The sequence below is a fragment of the Pongo abelii genome, chromosome 5 (assembly GCF_028885655.2).
Source record: "Pongo abelii isolate AG06213 chromosome 5, NHGRI_mPonAbe1-v2.0_pri, whole genome shotgun sequence".
In the NCBI taxonomy this organism is placed as follows: domain Eukaryota; kingdom Metazoa; phylum Chordata; class Mammalia; order Primates; family Hominidae; genus Pongo; species Pongo abelii.
The window spans coordinates 45341705-45359590 of record NC_071990.2 but is presented as its reverse complement, the minus strand read 5'-3'; the positions used below and the strand labels follow the sequence as shown (position 1 = coordinate 45359590).

General features: G+C 34.2%; 1 protein-coding gene across 1 annotated transcript in view; it reads left to right on the top strand.

Moving 5' to 3' along the window:
• Positions 1-17886, top strand: part of SUPT3H (SPT3 homolog, SAGA and STAGA complex component) — a 541480-nt gene that overhangs the window by 263576 nt on the left and 260018 nt on the right. The window contains 1 exon segment of the mRNA XM_063724819.1: positions 13309-13393. Coding sequence (XP_063580889.1) covers positions 13309-13393 — 85 coding nt within the window.

Here is a 17886-nt window from a genome sequence, read left to right as displayed (position 1 = left end):
CCACATACAACTGGCATCTTCTTAGGTGCTCAGAATACAAATTTAAATAACAGTTGATTATTTTCCTCTAAATGCATAGGGGAGAATAGAGACAAATTAGTTCACGTGAAAGTATGACTATGTAACTACATAACTATACAGCTATGTAACTATACTATGAGGAGGTTGTGAAGAGTGCTATGGAAGCATCTAGGAGTGAGATTTGTTATTTATTGCCACAATAATGCTGCATAACAAAACATTGTGAAACTTCAGCATTTATGATTATATGTCTATGACAGTAGATTAGGCAACCCCACCAATCTCAACTGGGCTCTGTTATCTATCTGAGGGTCAGCTGACTGCCAGCTGATCTATGATAACTCAACTATGATGACTGGGGTGACTGAGCTCTGCTTCATGTGTCTCTAATTTTCCAGCAGATTAGCCTTGTCTTACTTTCATGGCAGTGGCTGAGTGCAAGAGTGCAAGTTGAAATGCTTAAGCACTTCTTAGCCTCTGCTGCTAATAATATCCCATTGGCCAAAGAACATAACAGGGTTAAGCTCAGGGTTATAATGCAGGGCTACTTAAAGTTACTTGGCAATGGGAGTGGATATAATATGAGGTGAAAGGTGAGTTAGGGCAATCAGTGCCGTAGAGCAGCAAATGAGTATTATGGAAAATTTCCCAAGGGTCGTACCCCTCGAACTAAGTTTGGAAGGCATTGGCTGAATGGAAGAAGAAACAAAGACTTATTTGACAGAGAAAATATCATGTACAAAAGTGAGGAGACACGAAACCTATTGTGTGGTCAGCTGTCCATAGGGAGTTTGATAATGTTAGGAACAAATGGTGCATGGCTAGAAATAAGGGTGGAAACAGAGAGAAGCCAGATTTCAAAGACTTTTATATAATAAACAGAGGAGTTAGAAAGTTGTAGGATTCTGTGAAGGCTCTAAGCTAGGGTCTTAATTACTGTTTTATTGATATTAACTATTATAAATAATTAATTGCCTGGTATTGCCTATTAATATTTTTATTTGCTACCACAGAGCTAGTACCTATGAAGATCTTAATCTTGTACAGGGTGGTAGTTGGTAGATACAGAGATATATGTTTTCACTAATATTTTTAGTATACTTAAAGACTTTATATGTTCGTTGTAAGCTTCTACAAGTACACACTGAGCTTTTCATAGTAAAATTTAAAGGTTAATATGAGTTTCAGTGCTTACAGTGTATATAAATATCTATAAAGGGTTATTATTTATGCATGCCAAATTTTTAAGTTATAGACTTTATACTAAAGTAAAAGATCATTTAATGTATGCTATGTGTTTATTCTCAGTAGAGTTGTGTCTTAACGTCTTTCTCATGTCATCACTTTTTTATCCATGTTCTAGAGAACAAACTGAAAACACATTTCTTCTGGGCATACTAAATTTCATTTTTATTTGAGGAATACAGTATTGTTGAGACTAGAGATGAACTTTTTCTTAATGTTCTTAAAAGTGACTGATCACTATAAGACAATTGTCTTATATACTTCCTGATTCAAGCGAAAGCCCTTTGTGAAGAAACTAATGGAATGTATTATGTAGTACAACTGGAATATATTATGTATTCTCCTATTGGCAGTCATAGATATTTACACAATTAATTTTCAAGTTGCATTATTTCCATATTTGTTAATTTATAGTTTTATTCGTATTCTGAGACCAAAGCCATTGTTTTTGGTGACAAATTAGATTTTGCAAATACAACTACATTAGGAAAAAGATTATGTACAATAGTGGTATTAATTATTGCCAGGTGGTTTTTCTAGAATGCTTTGTAAGGAAGTGTAATAAAGTTGTAATTTTGGCATGAGTTTGCTTCATTTTTTAAAATGTTGGGTGAAGGAGATTCTAGTCATTATACCCTGATGAACTTGACATCAATCTCAAGAAAAATTTTGGAATCTATAATTATTAGGAACTTGCATGAGCTCACAATTCATATCAGAATAAAATAATTTTACTTTCATTAAGGTAATGCCACAGTAGTAGAGTAAAAATTTAAATGAGATGTTTGATGTTATCTCTCCTGATGTTCTGCTGGATGAGATGGAGAGTTATATTTCAGACAAAGACAGCTTGAAACCTGGATCAACTCTTCCCAGCCCACAAAGTGTTGATTATTGGATCTGTTGTTTCAAGGATATCTCTTTGCTACAGGGCTTTATAATTGGCCTATGACTTGTTCAACACTTAGAGGTTTGCATTCCTTTGGTTTGTTTACTAAAAGTTTTATAACTTTTTTTTTAATGAAAACTTGGGTAGGACCTTAATATATAAATCAAATAAATGCCGAACTACTCTGATTCAAGTGAGAATTGAAAGTGGTAGTAGTTTTGGAAAGTCTTTTCAAAGGTATGCTATTTACATTGAGACTAAAATGATAAGAAATAGGAAGTCTTTAACCTTGAAGAAGGCTAGAGAGGATGCATGGTTTCTTCAAGTAGATTAGTGGTTGCCTTTGGCTGAGGATGGGAAATAGGACTGACTGTAAATGGGCATGAGACATTGTTTTGGAATGATGGAAATGTTCTGAAACTAGATTGTGGTGATGATGGTAAAACCCTGTAAATTTACTAAAAGTTATTGAATTGTACACTTTTAAACAACTGGATTTTATGGTATGTAAATGACATCTCAATAAAGCTGTTTAAAACAGATGCTGTTTAGCAAAAACAAAACAAAACCAGACCTTTAAAGTAAGCTTTCTTCATACTTTTGAAGACCTGTCATGTAAAAGGATTTGTCATTTCATCAGTTCAGGGGACAAAGCTAATCCTAGCATATGGAAATTAATTTTTAAAAACCCAGAATTTCACTTACTGGAACAAATATCTCTCCAAGATGCAGAGGGACAGGCATAGTGATAGTGTGTTGCAGGGTCTTTAAGAGGTTTAAATGACGTATATAAGTATACCTGGCACTTAATACATGCTTACTGTTTAAAGAAAAATTAATACAGATAAAGATACAAGTGTATGTGTGTATAATTTTTAAGACAGAGAGAGAGAGAGAAACGTGCGCAATTCTGCTAAAATGTTAACAATTGGTGATTCTAGGTGAAGGATTTACAGGTGTTCATTCCACTGTTATTTCAGCTTTTCTGTTGGTTAGGAATCTTTCAAAATAAAATGTGAGAAGAAGGAGAGGAAGGGAGGTTAGGCTGACTAGTGTGTAGGGGCAAACTTCCTTAAATGCTGTGAAAAATAATGAGCCTGTCATTTAGTATCTGAAATAAAAAAAGAAAACTTGATTTATTTCTTCTTATCATAAAGGAGAGATACATGCCGGTCAAGCACAGTTTGTTAGCAAGGAAGGCTGCTGATCTTTCGAGTTTTCAGGAAGCATTGAGTTCAGGGATTGGTCATGTTCTGGAGTTGACATAATCTGTAATAAGAGAGATGAGAATGTTGTTGATTGGTTGGCACTCAAGGGTGTGATTACTGGAATGAGTCTGTTGCTGGTTCTGGTGGCTGTTTATCACCATGGCTACAGAAAATCAGTCATGTCTTCAAGTTTGTGGGAACTTTGAAAATTCTCAGCTAGTATAATATTCAGTGCCTGACATATTCAATAAATATTCGTTGAATGTAAGTGCATTTTTAAAAAGCTCACAATGTTTGCTATTATCACTACCATCATCATCTCATTGTTAGAAACTGAAGAACTTGGTTTTGAAGTTCTAAAATCTTAGGCTGCATTTCATTTGGAATCCTCCCACTAAAGTCCTTAAGTTATTTTGGAAGTTGTTTTGTTTGTATGTTTAAATCAGTGTTTCCTAATTTTTTTTCAATGCTATGTAACTACATGGGCTTAGAAAAGGATTACATACACAGTAAATATGTTTAAAATCAAGAGTTTCTTTTCTTCAGAACCTCTCAGAGTGTTTAGTATGGTAACATGCATTGCAAATCTAGAGAAGAATAAAATATGTCATTTTCCAAGCTCATTTAACTACAAAATACTTTTTTTTCTGGACACTGTCAATCTGAAAAATGTTGTTGCAGTATGCCACATTTATATCCATTTTATATTGATAATTTTCTAAAGATCTGATAGTACAAAATACTCTTATCTCTGTGACTATCTCATACCAAGTAATCTTGAGGCTTACTGTTGCTGACTCCCTGGGTAAATCTCTTAACTTTCTTGACTCTCTCTGATTCCATGTTTATGTAACATGGGAGAAACTTTCCTGTTTGCATGCTTTACAATTTGCTTTAAATGATAGGTAAGAAAAGTCCTCTATGACTATGAGATGTTATTGTGATTACCGTTTATCTGTTTTCAATGTTATAGGAAGTTAGTTTTTTGACTAAATTTCAGTCAAACTAAGATAGTAAAGTCCATTAAATGTTTTGGAGGCTTAATAGACGTTCATTTAGCATGTTGTTGTACAGTGAGTTCTGGATGAGGTAGAAGTCCTAGTTTTACTTCTAACTGGACTTATGACCTTGAGATGGCTATTTAACCTCTTGGACTTTCATTTTCCATCTGTTTAAAACTGAATGAAAGGACCACATAATCTTTTAGATTCTTTTTTGACCTAGCATTCAATGATTGCTATATAGATCTTTCCTGTTCCTCAAATAGGGATGGTTTATAATAATTTGCTTTATGCTGCTATCTATTAAGAGTTTGAAGATGGGAATATTTGCTTCTTAGAAATGTAGGATATATGAGGAAAAATGCCATGTAAATTGTTCGAAGAAATTCATAAAGATATTCTGCTAGTTTTGTAAACTTTCTCAGATGCACATTTTCATGCACCGTAGATGAGTTTTATTTTATGAGCTTTCTTATAAATATTTATGGATGAGCTTTCTTATGTAAGTCTTGATTTTTTAAAAATTTTCTAATTTATATATTTTTTCTATTTAAAGCTATTTCTTTCACACATCAGATCTTAATAAATACATGTTTTAATATTTCACACTGCCCATTGCATACTTTACATTTCATGATTCTGTTCCAAGTTTTTTCTCTCATCTTTCTAACATACAAATTATTTATTTAGTAATTCATTAGTTATATTGTTTATTGTGTCCTTTCCTCATTGGAATGTAAACTTGACTCATTTTTTGTCTGTTTTGTTCACTGATATGTTCCAAGCAACCAGAACAGTGCCTGGCACATACCAGGCAGTCAATATTTGTTGATTCAGTGATTAATACCTATAGGTATTATGTGTTTACCTTTTCAAAATTTTATACTGTTTTATCTTTTATTTTAAACGTATGTGTATATTAGTATATTTGTATTTTTTTACATCAGCATTATTTATTTTATATCATAAATAATTTAATTTTGCTTTTTATATATCTTCACATATTTATATTTATTTCATAGCGTTTTGTAAAATTCTAAAAGTTTTCTCAAAGTTCAGTTAAATTATATGAATGTTTACTATCAGAAGGGGAATGGGGAAATGGTTGTTGAGAAATCAAGCAAGCAATAGAAAAATCACCACTGCTAGGAAATCTGTTGTCTTAGATGTTTATTTGATTTTTTTTTTTTTTTTTTTGATGGAGTCTTGCTCTGTCGCCCAGGCTGGAGTGCAATGGCTCAATCTCGGCTCACTGCAACCTCTGCCTCCCAGGCTTAGGCGACTCTCCTGCCTCAACCTCCCAAGTAGCTGGGGTTACAGGCATGCGCCACCATGCCACGCCTAGCTAATTTTGTATTTTTAGTAGAGATGGGGTTTCACCATGTTGGCCAGGCTGGTCTGGAACTCCTGACCTCAGGTGATCTACCCGCCTTGGCCTCCCAAAGTGCTGGGGTTACAGACTTGAGCCACCACGCCCAGCCTTATTTGGTATTTTGATTTACCTATCACTTGAAGTTTCTTAGAGCTATTAATAGAATTCATTTCTTCCTTTGAAAACAGGTGGGCAAAATCATAGATTTGTGAAAGAGCTGTTAAAATTTGAAGAGCAAGGCTAATTTGTAGTGTTTATAACTTTCCAATTGCATTAAATGACTGATCATGGCCAAACTTCTGCACTTTTATTCCCCACTTTGGATAGTGGACAAATCAGTGTCAACAGATATTGGGTAAGAATGACATAAACAACAGTATGATGTCTCTGTTCACATATATCATCTAGTACTAGTTTAGCTGACTAGAGTGTATGGTAGGGCTGTAGCCTGCTATTCACTCTAATTCCATTTAGGAGAAATTCTTGGGTATTTTAGTAATACCTAGTCTATAAAAGTGTAATCAAAAAAAATGCTTTGAAGGGGAAAAAAAAACAAACCTTTCTTTTGGGGACAGTAAGTTACCCAGAGCCTTCTTACACCAAGCAATAGTCACACAGTGTCCATTCTAAAGTAATGTCAATTACCTGGGGTAGGAAAACATCCAAAAACCAGAACTAATTAAAAAAAAAAAAAAAAGTAACTAGCTCCCAAGACCACAGCAATTACTTAACCACAGTATCCAGAATGATTTAACCACATTAGAATCTGTAGCCAGTGGGAAGTATTGAAAGCAACTCAGCATCCAAGAAGATGTACACATGGCTGTAAAGAAACATCTCTTTATCCTTTCTTTATGTTTGGTTTCTAGATGCTTTATGAGTAGATCTGCTTGTAGGCCTTGTGTGCTTGGTGACTGGCCCAGCAGGCTGTCTCACAGATCATCACCAAACTTATACCGTTTGCTTCTTTTTCAGAATCTCTTTAATTAAAACTTAATCAGTCCTTCCCCTCTGTTAGAAACTTAATCAGTCCTTCCCCTCTGTTAGAAACTTAATCAGTCCTTCCCCTCTATTCTTAATCAGGGCTTGGAAATTTAAAAACAAGTATTTTAGACTCAAAGTTAGGCCTGTTAAATTCTTTTAATTGAAAAAGAATAATGTAAAATTCGGTGATAATATGTTCAACACCCCCCGCCTTTTTTTTTTTTTTTTAATTTAAGGAACAATGACATGTTTCTTAGAAATTATTTCCACATATAAGGCCAGGATAAACTATAGCTTTCTTTTCCTTCCTCTAATTATTTTTATTTATTTATTTCATTCTGTTATTCATTTTTAACGTTTTTCTTTTTCTTAATTTCATGATTTTCCCACAGTTTACTCTGTACGATTTGATTTTCTCATAACAGTGTTGCCCCATTCTTGAAGACAGTCTTTAAGATTTACGAATTATAGTTGAATCAGATATATTTGATTCAAAATAAAGTTTCTGAAAAGGTTTCTTTAAAATTATCTAATCTAGTCCCCTCCTTTTACTGCTGAGAAACTGAGGTGCCAGGAGAAGTTACCTGCTCATTGCAGTACTTCTTAATAGCAGAGTGGGAACTAGAACCAGATCATCTAACTTCCAGGATATTTTCATGGTTACTGACTTTTCCTACTTTGTAGCTGATGGCCAGAATATGGTATGACTTCTAGCAGCATTATTGTAATCTTTTTAGTTGGATACAAGCCCTGTGAACTTCATCCATTTTTCTGGGCTCAAATCTCTGGCTGGTCATTTAGTTTGGTGCTATTTCTTTCCCTGAGTCAGGGGGCCGTGACTACAGTGAGATGTCAGCTGGGCACTTACTCATCCACTGACTCTCATGAACTTCATCCTCAACATCAGAGAATGGAAAAGCATTATCTTCAGATGAAGGAATAAATTTCCCATATGCTATTTGTTTCTGTTTTGAGACTTTAGAACTGAAATAATAAGGGTAATTGTTTGAAAGCAAATATACAAGTTTTATTTATTGTTAATTCATTCCCTTAACAAACTGTTTTCTTGCTTGTTTTTTTTTTTTGGCAGGGGAGGGGGGAATGTATGCCATGACCTCCTAGTACTAATTAGGCTGATTTACTTGGTAGAGAATACTTTGGAAAACCCCTCAATCCCAGGCAAACTAGGGTGATTGGTCATGCTGATAACAATAATGTATATATGTTAGTGAATGTAAAAAGATTTTCTAACACCAATAAATAAAATATATTTTTAAAAATACCATTTTGGCTGGGGGCAGTGGATCAAGCCTATAATCGTAGCACTTTGGGAGGCAGAGGTGGGCAGATCACGAGGTCAGGAGTTCGAGACCAGCCTGGCCAACATGGTGAAACCCTGTCTCTATTAAAAACACAAAAACTAGCTGGGCATGGTGGCGGGCGCCTGTAATCCCAGCTCCTCAGGAGGCTGAGGCACGACAATTGCTTGAAGCTGGGAGGCGGAGGTTGCAGTGAGCCAAGGTCGCGCCACTGCACTCCAGCCTGGGTGACAGAGTGAGACTCTGTCTCAAAAAAAAAAAAAAGTATTGTTTATTTTTACCTCCTTTGATATTTCTCTTTTGTGTTTATTTTATGCTGTTTTGTTATTATATTAATTTGTATAACTTGAAAAGAAATACACACACACATATGTACACACATTGCATATACTTTCTCAAAAAGTATTTATTTTCCCCTTATAGTTTATGCCATTAAAAGAGTTTGGAGTTGACTGTCTTTCACAGTTGGGGATATATAGATGTGAGGAGAATAGGTCAATTGATACATCATCGAATACATGCATTAACATAGGGTCCAGTGGTTAGCAAAAGATTTTGGCAAATGAAATGATGCTTTAGAATTTATAGAGAGATTAAAAGAGTATTGCTATATTTGGGTAGCATCTTGGCATAGATTACTAACCAAAGATGTCACATGTGGGCTCAACATAAGTAAGATAGTAAAACTCCATCATTTTTAAGAAATCTGTCACCTTTTTTTTTTTTTTAAAGCTGATGTTAGAAACCACTGAAAAGGGGTTCTGTTGTTTTTTTTGAGAGCAAAATGACTAGACGTTGATTGTATATTTTAATAGATGTCTATTTGAGGGATCTCCCCTAATTTTAGGTAGTATTGGGCATATACATAACACAAAAATGTTTAAAGTGTTAGTCATAAATTCTGCTGTCTTTTTAAAACAGTATCCAATAGTTTTGTTCAGCATTCATCCTCCTGGATCCCAGTATAAGTATACAGAATAAAAAGTTTAACTTCATCTCTCGTGAACGCCCTTGTTTGTTTCATACTTTCACTGTGCACTTGTCAAGCAGATTGCAGTCAGTTGCCCTAGTTTGAACTGAGACATTTCATCCCAGCATTGAATAAAGCCAATGCTGTTTGCGTGAGAAGATAGAGTGTAAGTGGCTCTGCCCCTTAGTTATAATCATGGCTGTCAGAGTAACAGTCCTTCCTAAACTGGAGGGTTGTGTGTTACAGCAACAAAACTGCTGCAGGAGACCAGGAGAGGGGCAGCCTTTTCAGAAGGTTTCCTGAAAGACCTTTAGTGGACGCTAGTCAGGCAGTACTTGTATTGCCACAGGCATCAAGACAGTATGTAAATGAATAGGGTATCAGATTCTATTGATTAGGACAAGACCCAGGATAAGTCAGTCAAGACATCAGAGCACTGGGAGATAGGTCTTTAAAGGGGAAAAAATCAAAATAGTTGTATAAGTATCAATTATTTGTCTGTCTTTAAGTGGCTTACAAGTAGTACATACATTGCAGAGCAAAAAAGGAAGTGACTATGGCCAGGTACAGCAGTTTTCATTTCTGTTTTCCAAAAACGACTAGAACAATATCTAGTTTTCTGTGTATGAAGGGAAAAATGGCAGAAGTTATTTATAAAAGCTGTTGGAGAAAAACTGAAGTACCAATAACCCTGAAAATTAAAATAATATACTCATCAAATGATACACCTGATACCAGTCATTGTAGCTAATTTAGGTACTTACTTTACATGTGTATGCTCATGAAAACTGTTTTTAGTACAAAGGTCTAACTTTCTCATAAAAGCTTAGGCAATTTGTTTATTTTATTGATATAAGAAGTATTTTTAATTTTTTTACGATAGATGTCAATTGAATTTGTAGTTTTATGTTTAAGCCAATTATTTAGCTTTGATAACTTTGCACTTTTTTTAACAGTGACATTCGAAGTAACTTAGAATAATGGAAGGAAAACCTTGTTCAAGTATTCCAAAGAATTAAATAATGCATATATCAGTGAATACAACAAAAGATTTTTGCCTTTGTGGAGTTTGCTTTTTATTGTGGACTTTTTATTCTCTTTTTGTTCTATTGGTTGTTCGCACCAAATAACATACTATCTTAATGATTGTAGCTTTATATTAAGTCCTGTAGAAAATACTCTCCCATCTTATACTTCAAAAGTGTTTTGACTATTCCTGTCTCTTTACCATCTCATATAATGTTTAGAACCAATTTATATTTATTTTTAATTGCATCTTCTACCTTTATGTTAATGATGATTTTTTGTAGATTGATCTTATAGCCAGAAACTTGCTAACTTATTAATTCAAATAATTTGTTTCTTGATTTTTGGTTTTCTGTGTAGATATTCATATTATCTGCATATAAGGACAGTGTAGTTTTCTCTTTTCCAATACTTTTATAGTTTTAGTCTTTTCTTCTTTTATTGTTCTGACTATAATCTTAAATATTATATTGACTGAAAGTGGTGATAATAGTTATCCTTATATTGATCTGGTTCTTAAAGGGTTTAAATGCTTCTGTGTGTGTGGTTTCCTGTAGGGTCTTAGCAGATTCCCTTTATCAAATTAAAGAAAGTTCCTTGTGGTGCTAGCTTACTAAAGGTTTATGTCATGAGTGGTTGCTGGATTTTGATGAGTGGTTTTCTTATATCTATTGAAATGATTATGTAGGTTTTCTTTTTTCATTTTCTTAATTAATGTAGTTATATTAATATATTTATTCAATATTGAGCTATTCCTTTCCTGGCTATGTTAGTCAAAGTTCTCTAGAAAAAATACAAGCAATAGGATTTTATAAAGGAGATAACCACATACATATAAGATATATGCACATGCATGCACACATACACACACATATCAAAACAAGGAGGAACTAATGATGACAGTTATAGTCCTTGACTACAGGTGCACGCTGCCATGCCTGGCTAATTTCTTTTGTATTTTAGTAGAAACAGGGTTTCACTGTGTTGCCCAGGCTTGTCTCAAACTCCTGGGCTCATGCAATCTGCCAGCCTCGGCCTCCCAAAGTAGTGCTAGGATTACAGGTACAAGCCACTGTGCCTGGCCTATTTCTTTTTCTTACCTAATTGCTTTGGCTGGAATTTACAGTATTGTGTTGAATAGAAGTGACAAAATTGGACATTGTGTTGATGCTTATCTTAGGGGAAAAGTTTTTAGTGTTTCACCATTAAGTTGGATGGTAGCTGTGAGTTTTTCATATATAGTCTTTATCAGATTGATAACTTTTCTCCATTAACTTTTTAAATGCTATTCTATTTTTCATTTCTATTTCTGTTTAGTACTTTTTCAAAAATGTCTAAGCATTTGGTAAGGTTTTTGTTGTCCTACGTATACTTCTCATTTGTCTTTTAAAAAAACATAAATTACTATAGTTAGTAGATACTTATTTATTCAGGAATGTATAGGCTGTAGGTCTGATTCTGCAGTTTGTTGGTCCTGCTCACTCTCATTCTTGATGACTTGATTCCTGGTACACGTAGTGAATTTTGATTTTGAATTTATGGTCCTTGATATGTCATACATGGGAATTCTTTCAGTTATTTGTTTGAAATATGTTCTTCAAGAAATGAGTTGCATTTGTTTCTACAAGGTACCTGTGGGCAATATCAATATAAATCACTTTAAATTAATGCTTGGCCTTTTTTTAAGGCTATATGGGCAGCAGATACTCTAGCACCATGGAGGTGAATTTATAGTTAACAATTCTTAGGGAAGATTTTTTTCCTCTCCCATTCAAAGCTTCGGGTGAGGTAGGCAAAGTACATTCTCTGGAATGGGTATTTTCCTAGTTCACACATTGAGGGTATCACCATCACTTTATGTTAGGTTTCTCAATGTTATATTGGATTCTCAAACTGATTTCCTACCTTTCTTGTGGTCCCCACATTCTTTTCTATACCTTGAATTCTCTACTAGTTCAATATAGACTGTAGGTTACTGTGATTAGGTAGATACCTTCAGAATAAATTTTGAAGGTTCAGTGCTCTATTATAGAACTCTTTTTTCATCTTGTCTGACTTTGGTTTTGTCTTCCCTACTGCTGGTTAAAGCATACTTTAAATATATTATTGTGCATTTTCAAGTGTTCTTTACCAAGAAGGTATTCTTTGCACATCCAGTCTACTTTTAAGAAGAGGAATTCTAAGGCCAGCCTTTTTAATCCATTCTTGAAAATCTGCTTCTATATAATTCCAAGTCATATTCAATGGTATTTACATAAATTTTTCATATCAACTTTCAAAGCTGATTACATCATACACTTTTATACCTTTCTATGTGGCTCTTACTAGCTCTTGTATTGGTAATTGGGATGTGGTTACATGATTTGCTGGTTGCCAGTGTTGTGAAGTAGTTGTTAGTATTTTGCATTTTGAAACAATAAATTCCCTTTAAAAAATACTGTACAAGCTGGGCGCGGTGACTCACGCCTGTAATCCCAGGACTTTGGGAGGCCAAGGTGGGTGGATCACCTGAGGTCAGGAGTTCGAGACCAGCCTGGCTGACATGGTGAAACCCCGTATCTACTAAAAATAAAAAAATAGCCAGGTGTGGTGGTGCGTGCCTGTAGTCCCAGCTACTCAAGAGGCCGTGGTAGGAGAATTGCTTCAACCCGGGAGGTGGAGGTTGCAGTGAGCCGAGATGGTGCCACTGCACTACAGCCTGGGCAACAGGGTGAGACTGTCTCAAAAAAAAAAAAACAAAAACAAAAAACTGTACGAATCCAGAAATAGCATAGATAACACTGCACTTTTCTTTTGAAGTTGCAACTTGTGTAGGAAAGACTTTCTTTTTTCTTTTTTTTTTTTTTAAACAGGATCTGACTCTGTTGCCCATGATGGAGTACAGTGGCATGATCTTGGCTCACTGCAACTTCTGCCTCCTGGGCTCAAGCCATCCCCCCACCTCAGCCTCCCAAGTAGCTGGGACTATAGGCACATGCCACTACTTCTGGCTAATTTTTATATTTATTGTAGAGGCGGAGTTTCACCGTGTTATGTAGGCTGGTCACGAACTCTTGGGCTCAAGTGATCCTCCCGCTCCGGCCTCCCAAAGTGCTGAGATTAAAGGCGTGAGCCACCACACCTGGCCAAGAAAATTGCACACCCATTCAGACATTTGAGCAAACAATTTATATTCTTCTTACTAAACTGATTCATGTAATAAATAATGTTTCACTTTTTGCCTTTCTTAGTTTTATAGTCCTTAATATTGGTGTGTTTAAAATTATTTTGCAGGTATTCTTTAGGTGATGCTAGAAGACCTCTTCATGAAACAGCAGTTTTGGTAGAAGATGTGGTACACACTCAGTTAATTAATCTGGTAAGAGCATATATAATTTGATTCGGTTTCTCTTCTCTGCATTCTTTTATTAGGATTGTAACCCAACACTTTAAAAACATTTTATTTACAGCTGGAATTCTTTTTTGTTAGCATTATTGAAGTATAATTTATATATAACAAAATTTACTAGTTTAATGCATAATTTGCTGAGCCTCAACAATGGAATATTCTAATATTATAACACAATCATGTTATCGAAAATTTGCATAATCTAAAACAAACCCTTGTTCCCCTGGGCAGTCAGCAGCCATCATCATCACAGCAAAAAGATTATGACTCACTGAAGGCTGAGATGGTTGTTAGCATTTTGTAACAATAAAGTATTTTTAAATTAAGGTATGTACATTATTTTTTAGACATAATGCCATTTGACAATCAATAGACTATAGTATAGTGTAAACATAGCTTTTATATGCACTGAGTAACCTCATAATTTGACTGTACACCTACTCTGTACCCACAAAAATTAAAAGTTAAAAAATTAAAAAAAAATTTGTCCGACTCACTTTATTGCAGTAGTCTATAACTGAACTTACGGTATCTCTGAGGTATTCCTGTACCATATTTAAAGAGGAATTCACTCATGTTGCCTTCTAATCCTTGTATGATTTTATTTTTACATTTAGCTCATTCATGTAGTTGTTGTTTATTCCTGTTATTTTGTGAGATACGGATCTAATTTTATCCTTTTCCAAATGGGAACTCAGTTTTACCATCACCATGTATTTTAAAATTTATCTTTTCCTTAGTGATTTGAAATGCCTTCTTTATAATATACTAAATTTACATATATAGGTATCTGTTTCTCATTGTATATGCTATACTAATGGTTTAGCATATGTATATTCTAGTATGGCATTTATTACAGGTTTTATCGTATGTTTTAATGATTATTAGGGCTAAACTTCCTTGTAGTTTTTCTTTTTTTTCAGTATGTTCCCAGCTATTCATGTATATTTATTGCTTCTCATGAATATTAGTAGCAACTTATCTAGCTAATAAAATTTTTCATTGGTATGTTTATTGAGATTACATGATTTTATAAGTTAAGGAGAACTGCATCTTTAAAATCTTGAATCATTCTATGAGTGGGGATATCTACATTTGTTTGAGACTACTTTTGTGTCTTTCAGTTGTGTTTTAACATTTTTCTTCTTTTAGCGTCACACATTTCTTGTTAATTTGTTTTTTTAACTATTTCATCTTCTTTGTTGCTATTGCTAATGGATTTTTTCTATAATTATGTAACAGCTGAAAACATTCAAAAGTTTAATGAAATACATAAATCTACAGATTCAAGATGAGCCAACTCCGTTTAGAACAAATTAAAAGAAATCCATGTTCAAACTGCTGAACAATAATAACATAATACAAATCTTAAAGCCTGACAGGTTTATTATCATAGGGGAAGGGTGATTTGAAAGATAGTGGAGTTCTTATCAGAAAACAGGCAGGCTAGAATGAAATGGCACAACAGTTTTAAAGTACTGAATGTAGAATATTAGGTTGACTGTTCTTTTTCTCTATCTTTCTATAGCCTTCTCCCCTTCTTTACGTGACCTCCTGTCTTAAAAGGACACCAGATATTTACTCTTTAGTGGTATTGTTATTCATATTAAATCTATGTATGTTACTATTTTTATATTACAATATTATAACTTTTCCTTTAAAGTCAAATGCTTTTAAGGAATGTAGATAAAAAAGGAAGCATATGGCCTATTTTGTATTTACCCACATATCTACCATTTCCCATGCTCATTATTCCTTCTCACAGATTTTAGTTGCCATTTCAGTCTTTTCCTTCATCCTGAAGAAGCCTTGCAACTGTTTTTGTAGTACAGCTGTGCTAATGATGAAGTCTCTTACATTTCTTTCATCTGAACATATCTTTATCTTTATTCTTTAAGTATGTTCTTCCCTACATGGAATTCTATGTTGATAATCTTCCTTTCAGCTCTTTGAATATGTCATTCTAATATTTTCTGACCTACATTAGTTTCTGACAAGTTAACTGTTATTCATTTGTTCCCCTTTTTGTAACATGTAGTTTTTTTCTGGCTGCTTTCAAGATTTTTTCCTTATCTTTGGCTTTAGGTAGTTTGCTATCTCTAGGACTGATTTTTTATATCGTTATTTTCTTGTTGAACACTAGGTATCAATTTTTGGAAGTTTTCAGCCATAAGTTTTACCATTTGACATTGTTTCACAAGACTCTCACGGCCTTTAGTGTTTCTCCAAACTTTTTCTGCCCCTTTTTCTTCTGTTGTTTTGTTTCATCTGACTTTTGTAATTCCTATGGCTTTACCTTTAAGTTTACTGTTTTTTCTGCCATCTCTAATATGCTATTTAGTCAGTGCTAGTGTTTTTTTCAGTGTAGCCCATAGTATTTTCTATTGCAGTATCTGTTAGAAAATGTATCTTAGTGGGTTATAAACCCCTTTTGAATTATGGATACATACTTTTATATTCTATTTTAAATATAGAAGTTGGAACATTATTTGATGACTGCTACACTAGTATAAACAAGAAATAGTATGTGCCTTTACTTATAATGAGAAATCCTCTTATTACAATAGATGCTTAACCTCTCCTTACCCATTTAATATTTGAATGATAGTTTTGATGCCTATTTGTGAGATTCATCCTGTCCAGATTCCACTAAATATTACATTGAATGATATACCTAACTACAGGAAAACCTTGTTTTGTTACCTCTACAATATCCAGGCATATGCCAGAGTGAGTTCTTTAGAGGAAAGGAAGAATTATAGAGAACAGTTATTTTCAAAAAGTCAGTCCTTTTTTACCATGGAATATCATGTAGTCATGACAAATTATATGTGTGTGTTTTGTACTCTTCATTTAAATCTCTTTGTAGTTCTTTATCCATTTACCTATTAAGATCAGTTTTTTCCTGTAATTATTTGAACATCTTTTTCTTTTTTTTTGAGACGGAGTCTCACTCTGTCGTCCAGGTTGGAGTGCAGAGGCATGATCTCGGCTCACTACAACCTCCACCTCCCGGGTTCAAGCGATTTCCTGTCTCAGTCTCTTGAGTAGCTGAGATTACAGGTGTGCCACCACGCCCAGCTAATTTTTTGTATTTTTAGTAGAGACAAGGTTTCACCATATTGGCCAGGCTAGCCTCGAACACCTGACCTCAGGGATCTGCCTGCCGCAGCCTCCCAAAGTGCTGGGATTACAAGTGTAAGCCACCACGCCCGGTCAACATCTTTATAATAGCTTTGTTGAAGTATTTATAGTCTAAATTCAGTAACTGTACCACATTGGAAGCCATTTATATTGACTCTACTTTTTACTTACTAGGTGTCATTCTTTTGGGGTTTTTTTTTTTGCATGTCTAATAATTTTTTTAAAAGTGGGTATTTTATATAATACATTATTGTGACTCTTCTGAAGACTTCTTGTTGGTTTTGTTTTAGCTGGCAGGTAACTTGCCTGGACATAAAATGTTTTCTCCCCCATATTGCAGACAAGAGTTCACCTCTCTCCTTAATTCTTATTACTTTCTGCTGCTGTTTTTGGCTTTTCTCCTTTTGTGTCTGTCTGAAACTTGTACGTTTTCCTCTTTTATGTCTCTCTTAAACTTGTACGTTTGAATGCTTGAGAAGAAAGGGAAAAATAATAGGCAAATTGTTTTTTAAGTGTTAATACTCCCTTACTGTAGAATACTGTGTAACCAGTATACATTATATTTGTTAGTTTTTTATAATATTAAATTTTTTGTTGAAATTACATAGAACAAAATGTTTTGTTTTCTTTTTTCAGTTCTTTATGTTTTGTCAAATGTGCAGTCTTATAACCATAACTTAAATTGATTCAGAACAGTTTCCTCGTTCCCCAAAAAATTATCTCGTTCTACCCATTGTCAAACTTTTCTACCCCAACCCTCTGCCACCATGAGGTCCCCATTGTTTGTCAAAGAAGGAGAAGACTTCTCTTTTAATTCTTTTTGTCTATATTTGGTAAGCAGTTCCTGGATTCATACTCCCTTTGAGTTCAATACAGGGGATATGAGTAGAAAATAAAAACAATGAAACTCACTGCCAGGTTTTTTTTTGTTTTTATTATCATTTTTAATAAACACATAATAATTGTACATATTTATGGGGTACAGTGTGTTATTTTGACACATGTATACAATGTGTAATGATCATATCAGGGTATTTAGCATATTCGTTACCTTAAACATTTATGATTTCTTTGTGTTGGGAATATTCAAAATCCACTCCTAGCTATTTGGAAATATACAATAAGTTGTTACTATTATAGTCACTATATAATGCTGTACAACACTAGAACTTATTTCTCCTATCTAGCTGTTTATTTCCGTACAATTCTTTGGCTATACCTTGCTCTCCACTTCTCTTTCCTCACCTCTAGTAACTACTATTCTATTCTCTACTATTATGAGATCAACTTTTTGTGGTGGTGGTGGTTGTTTTGGAGAT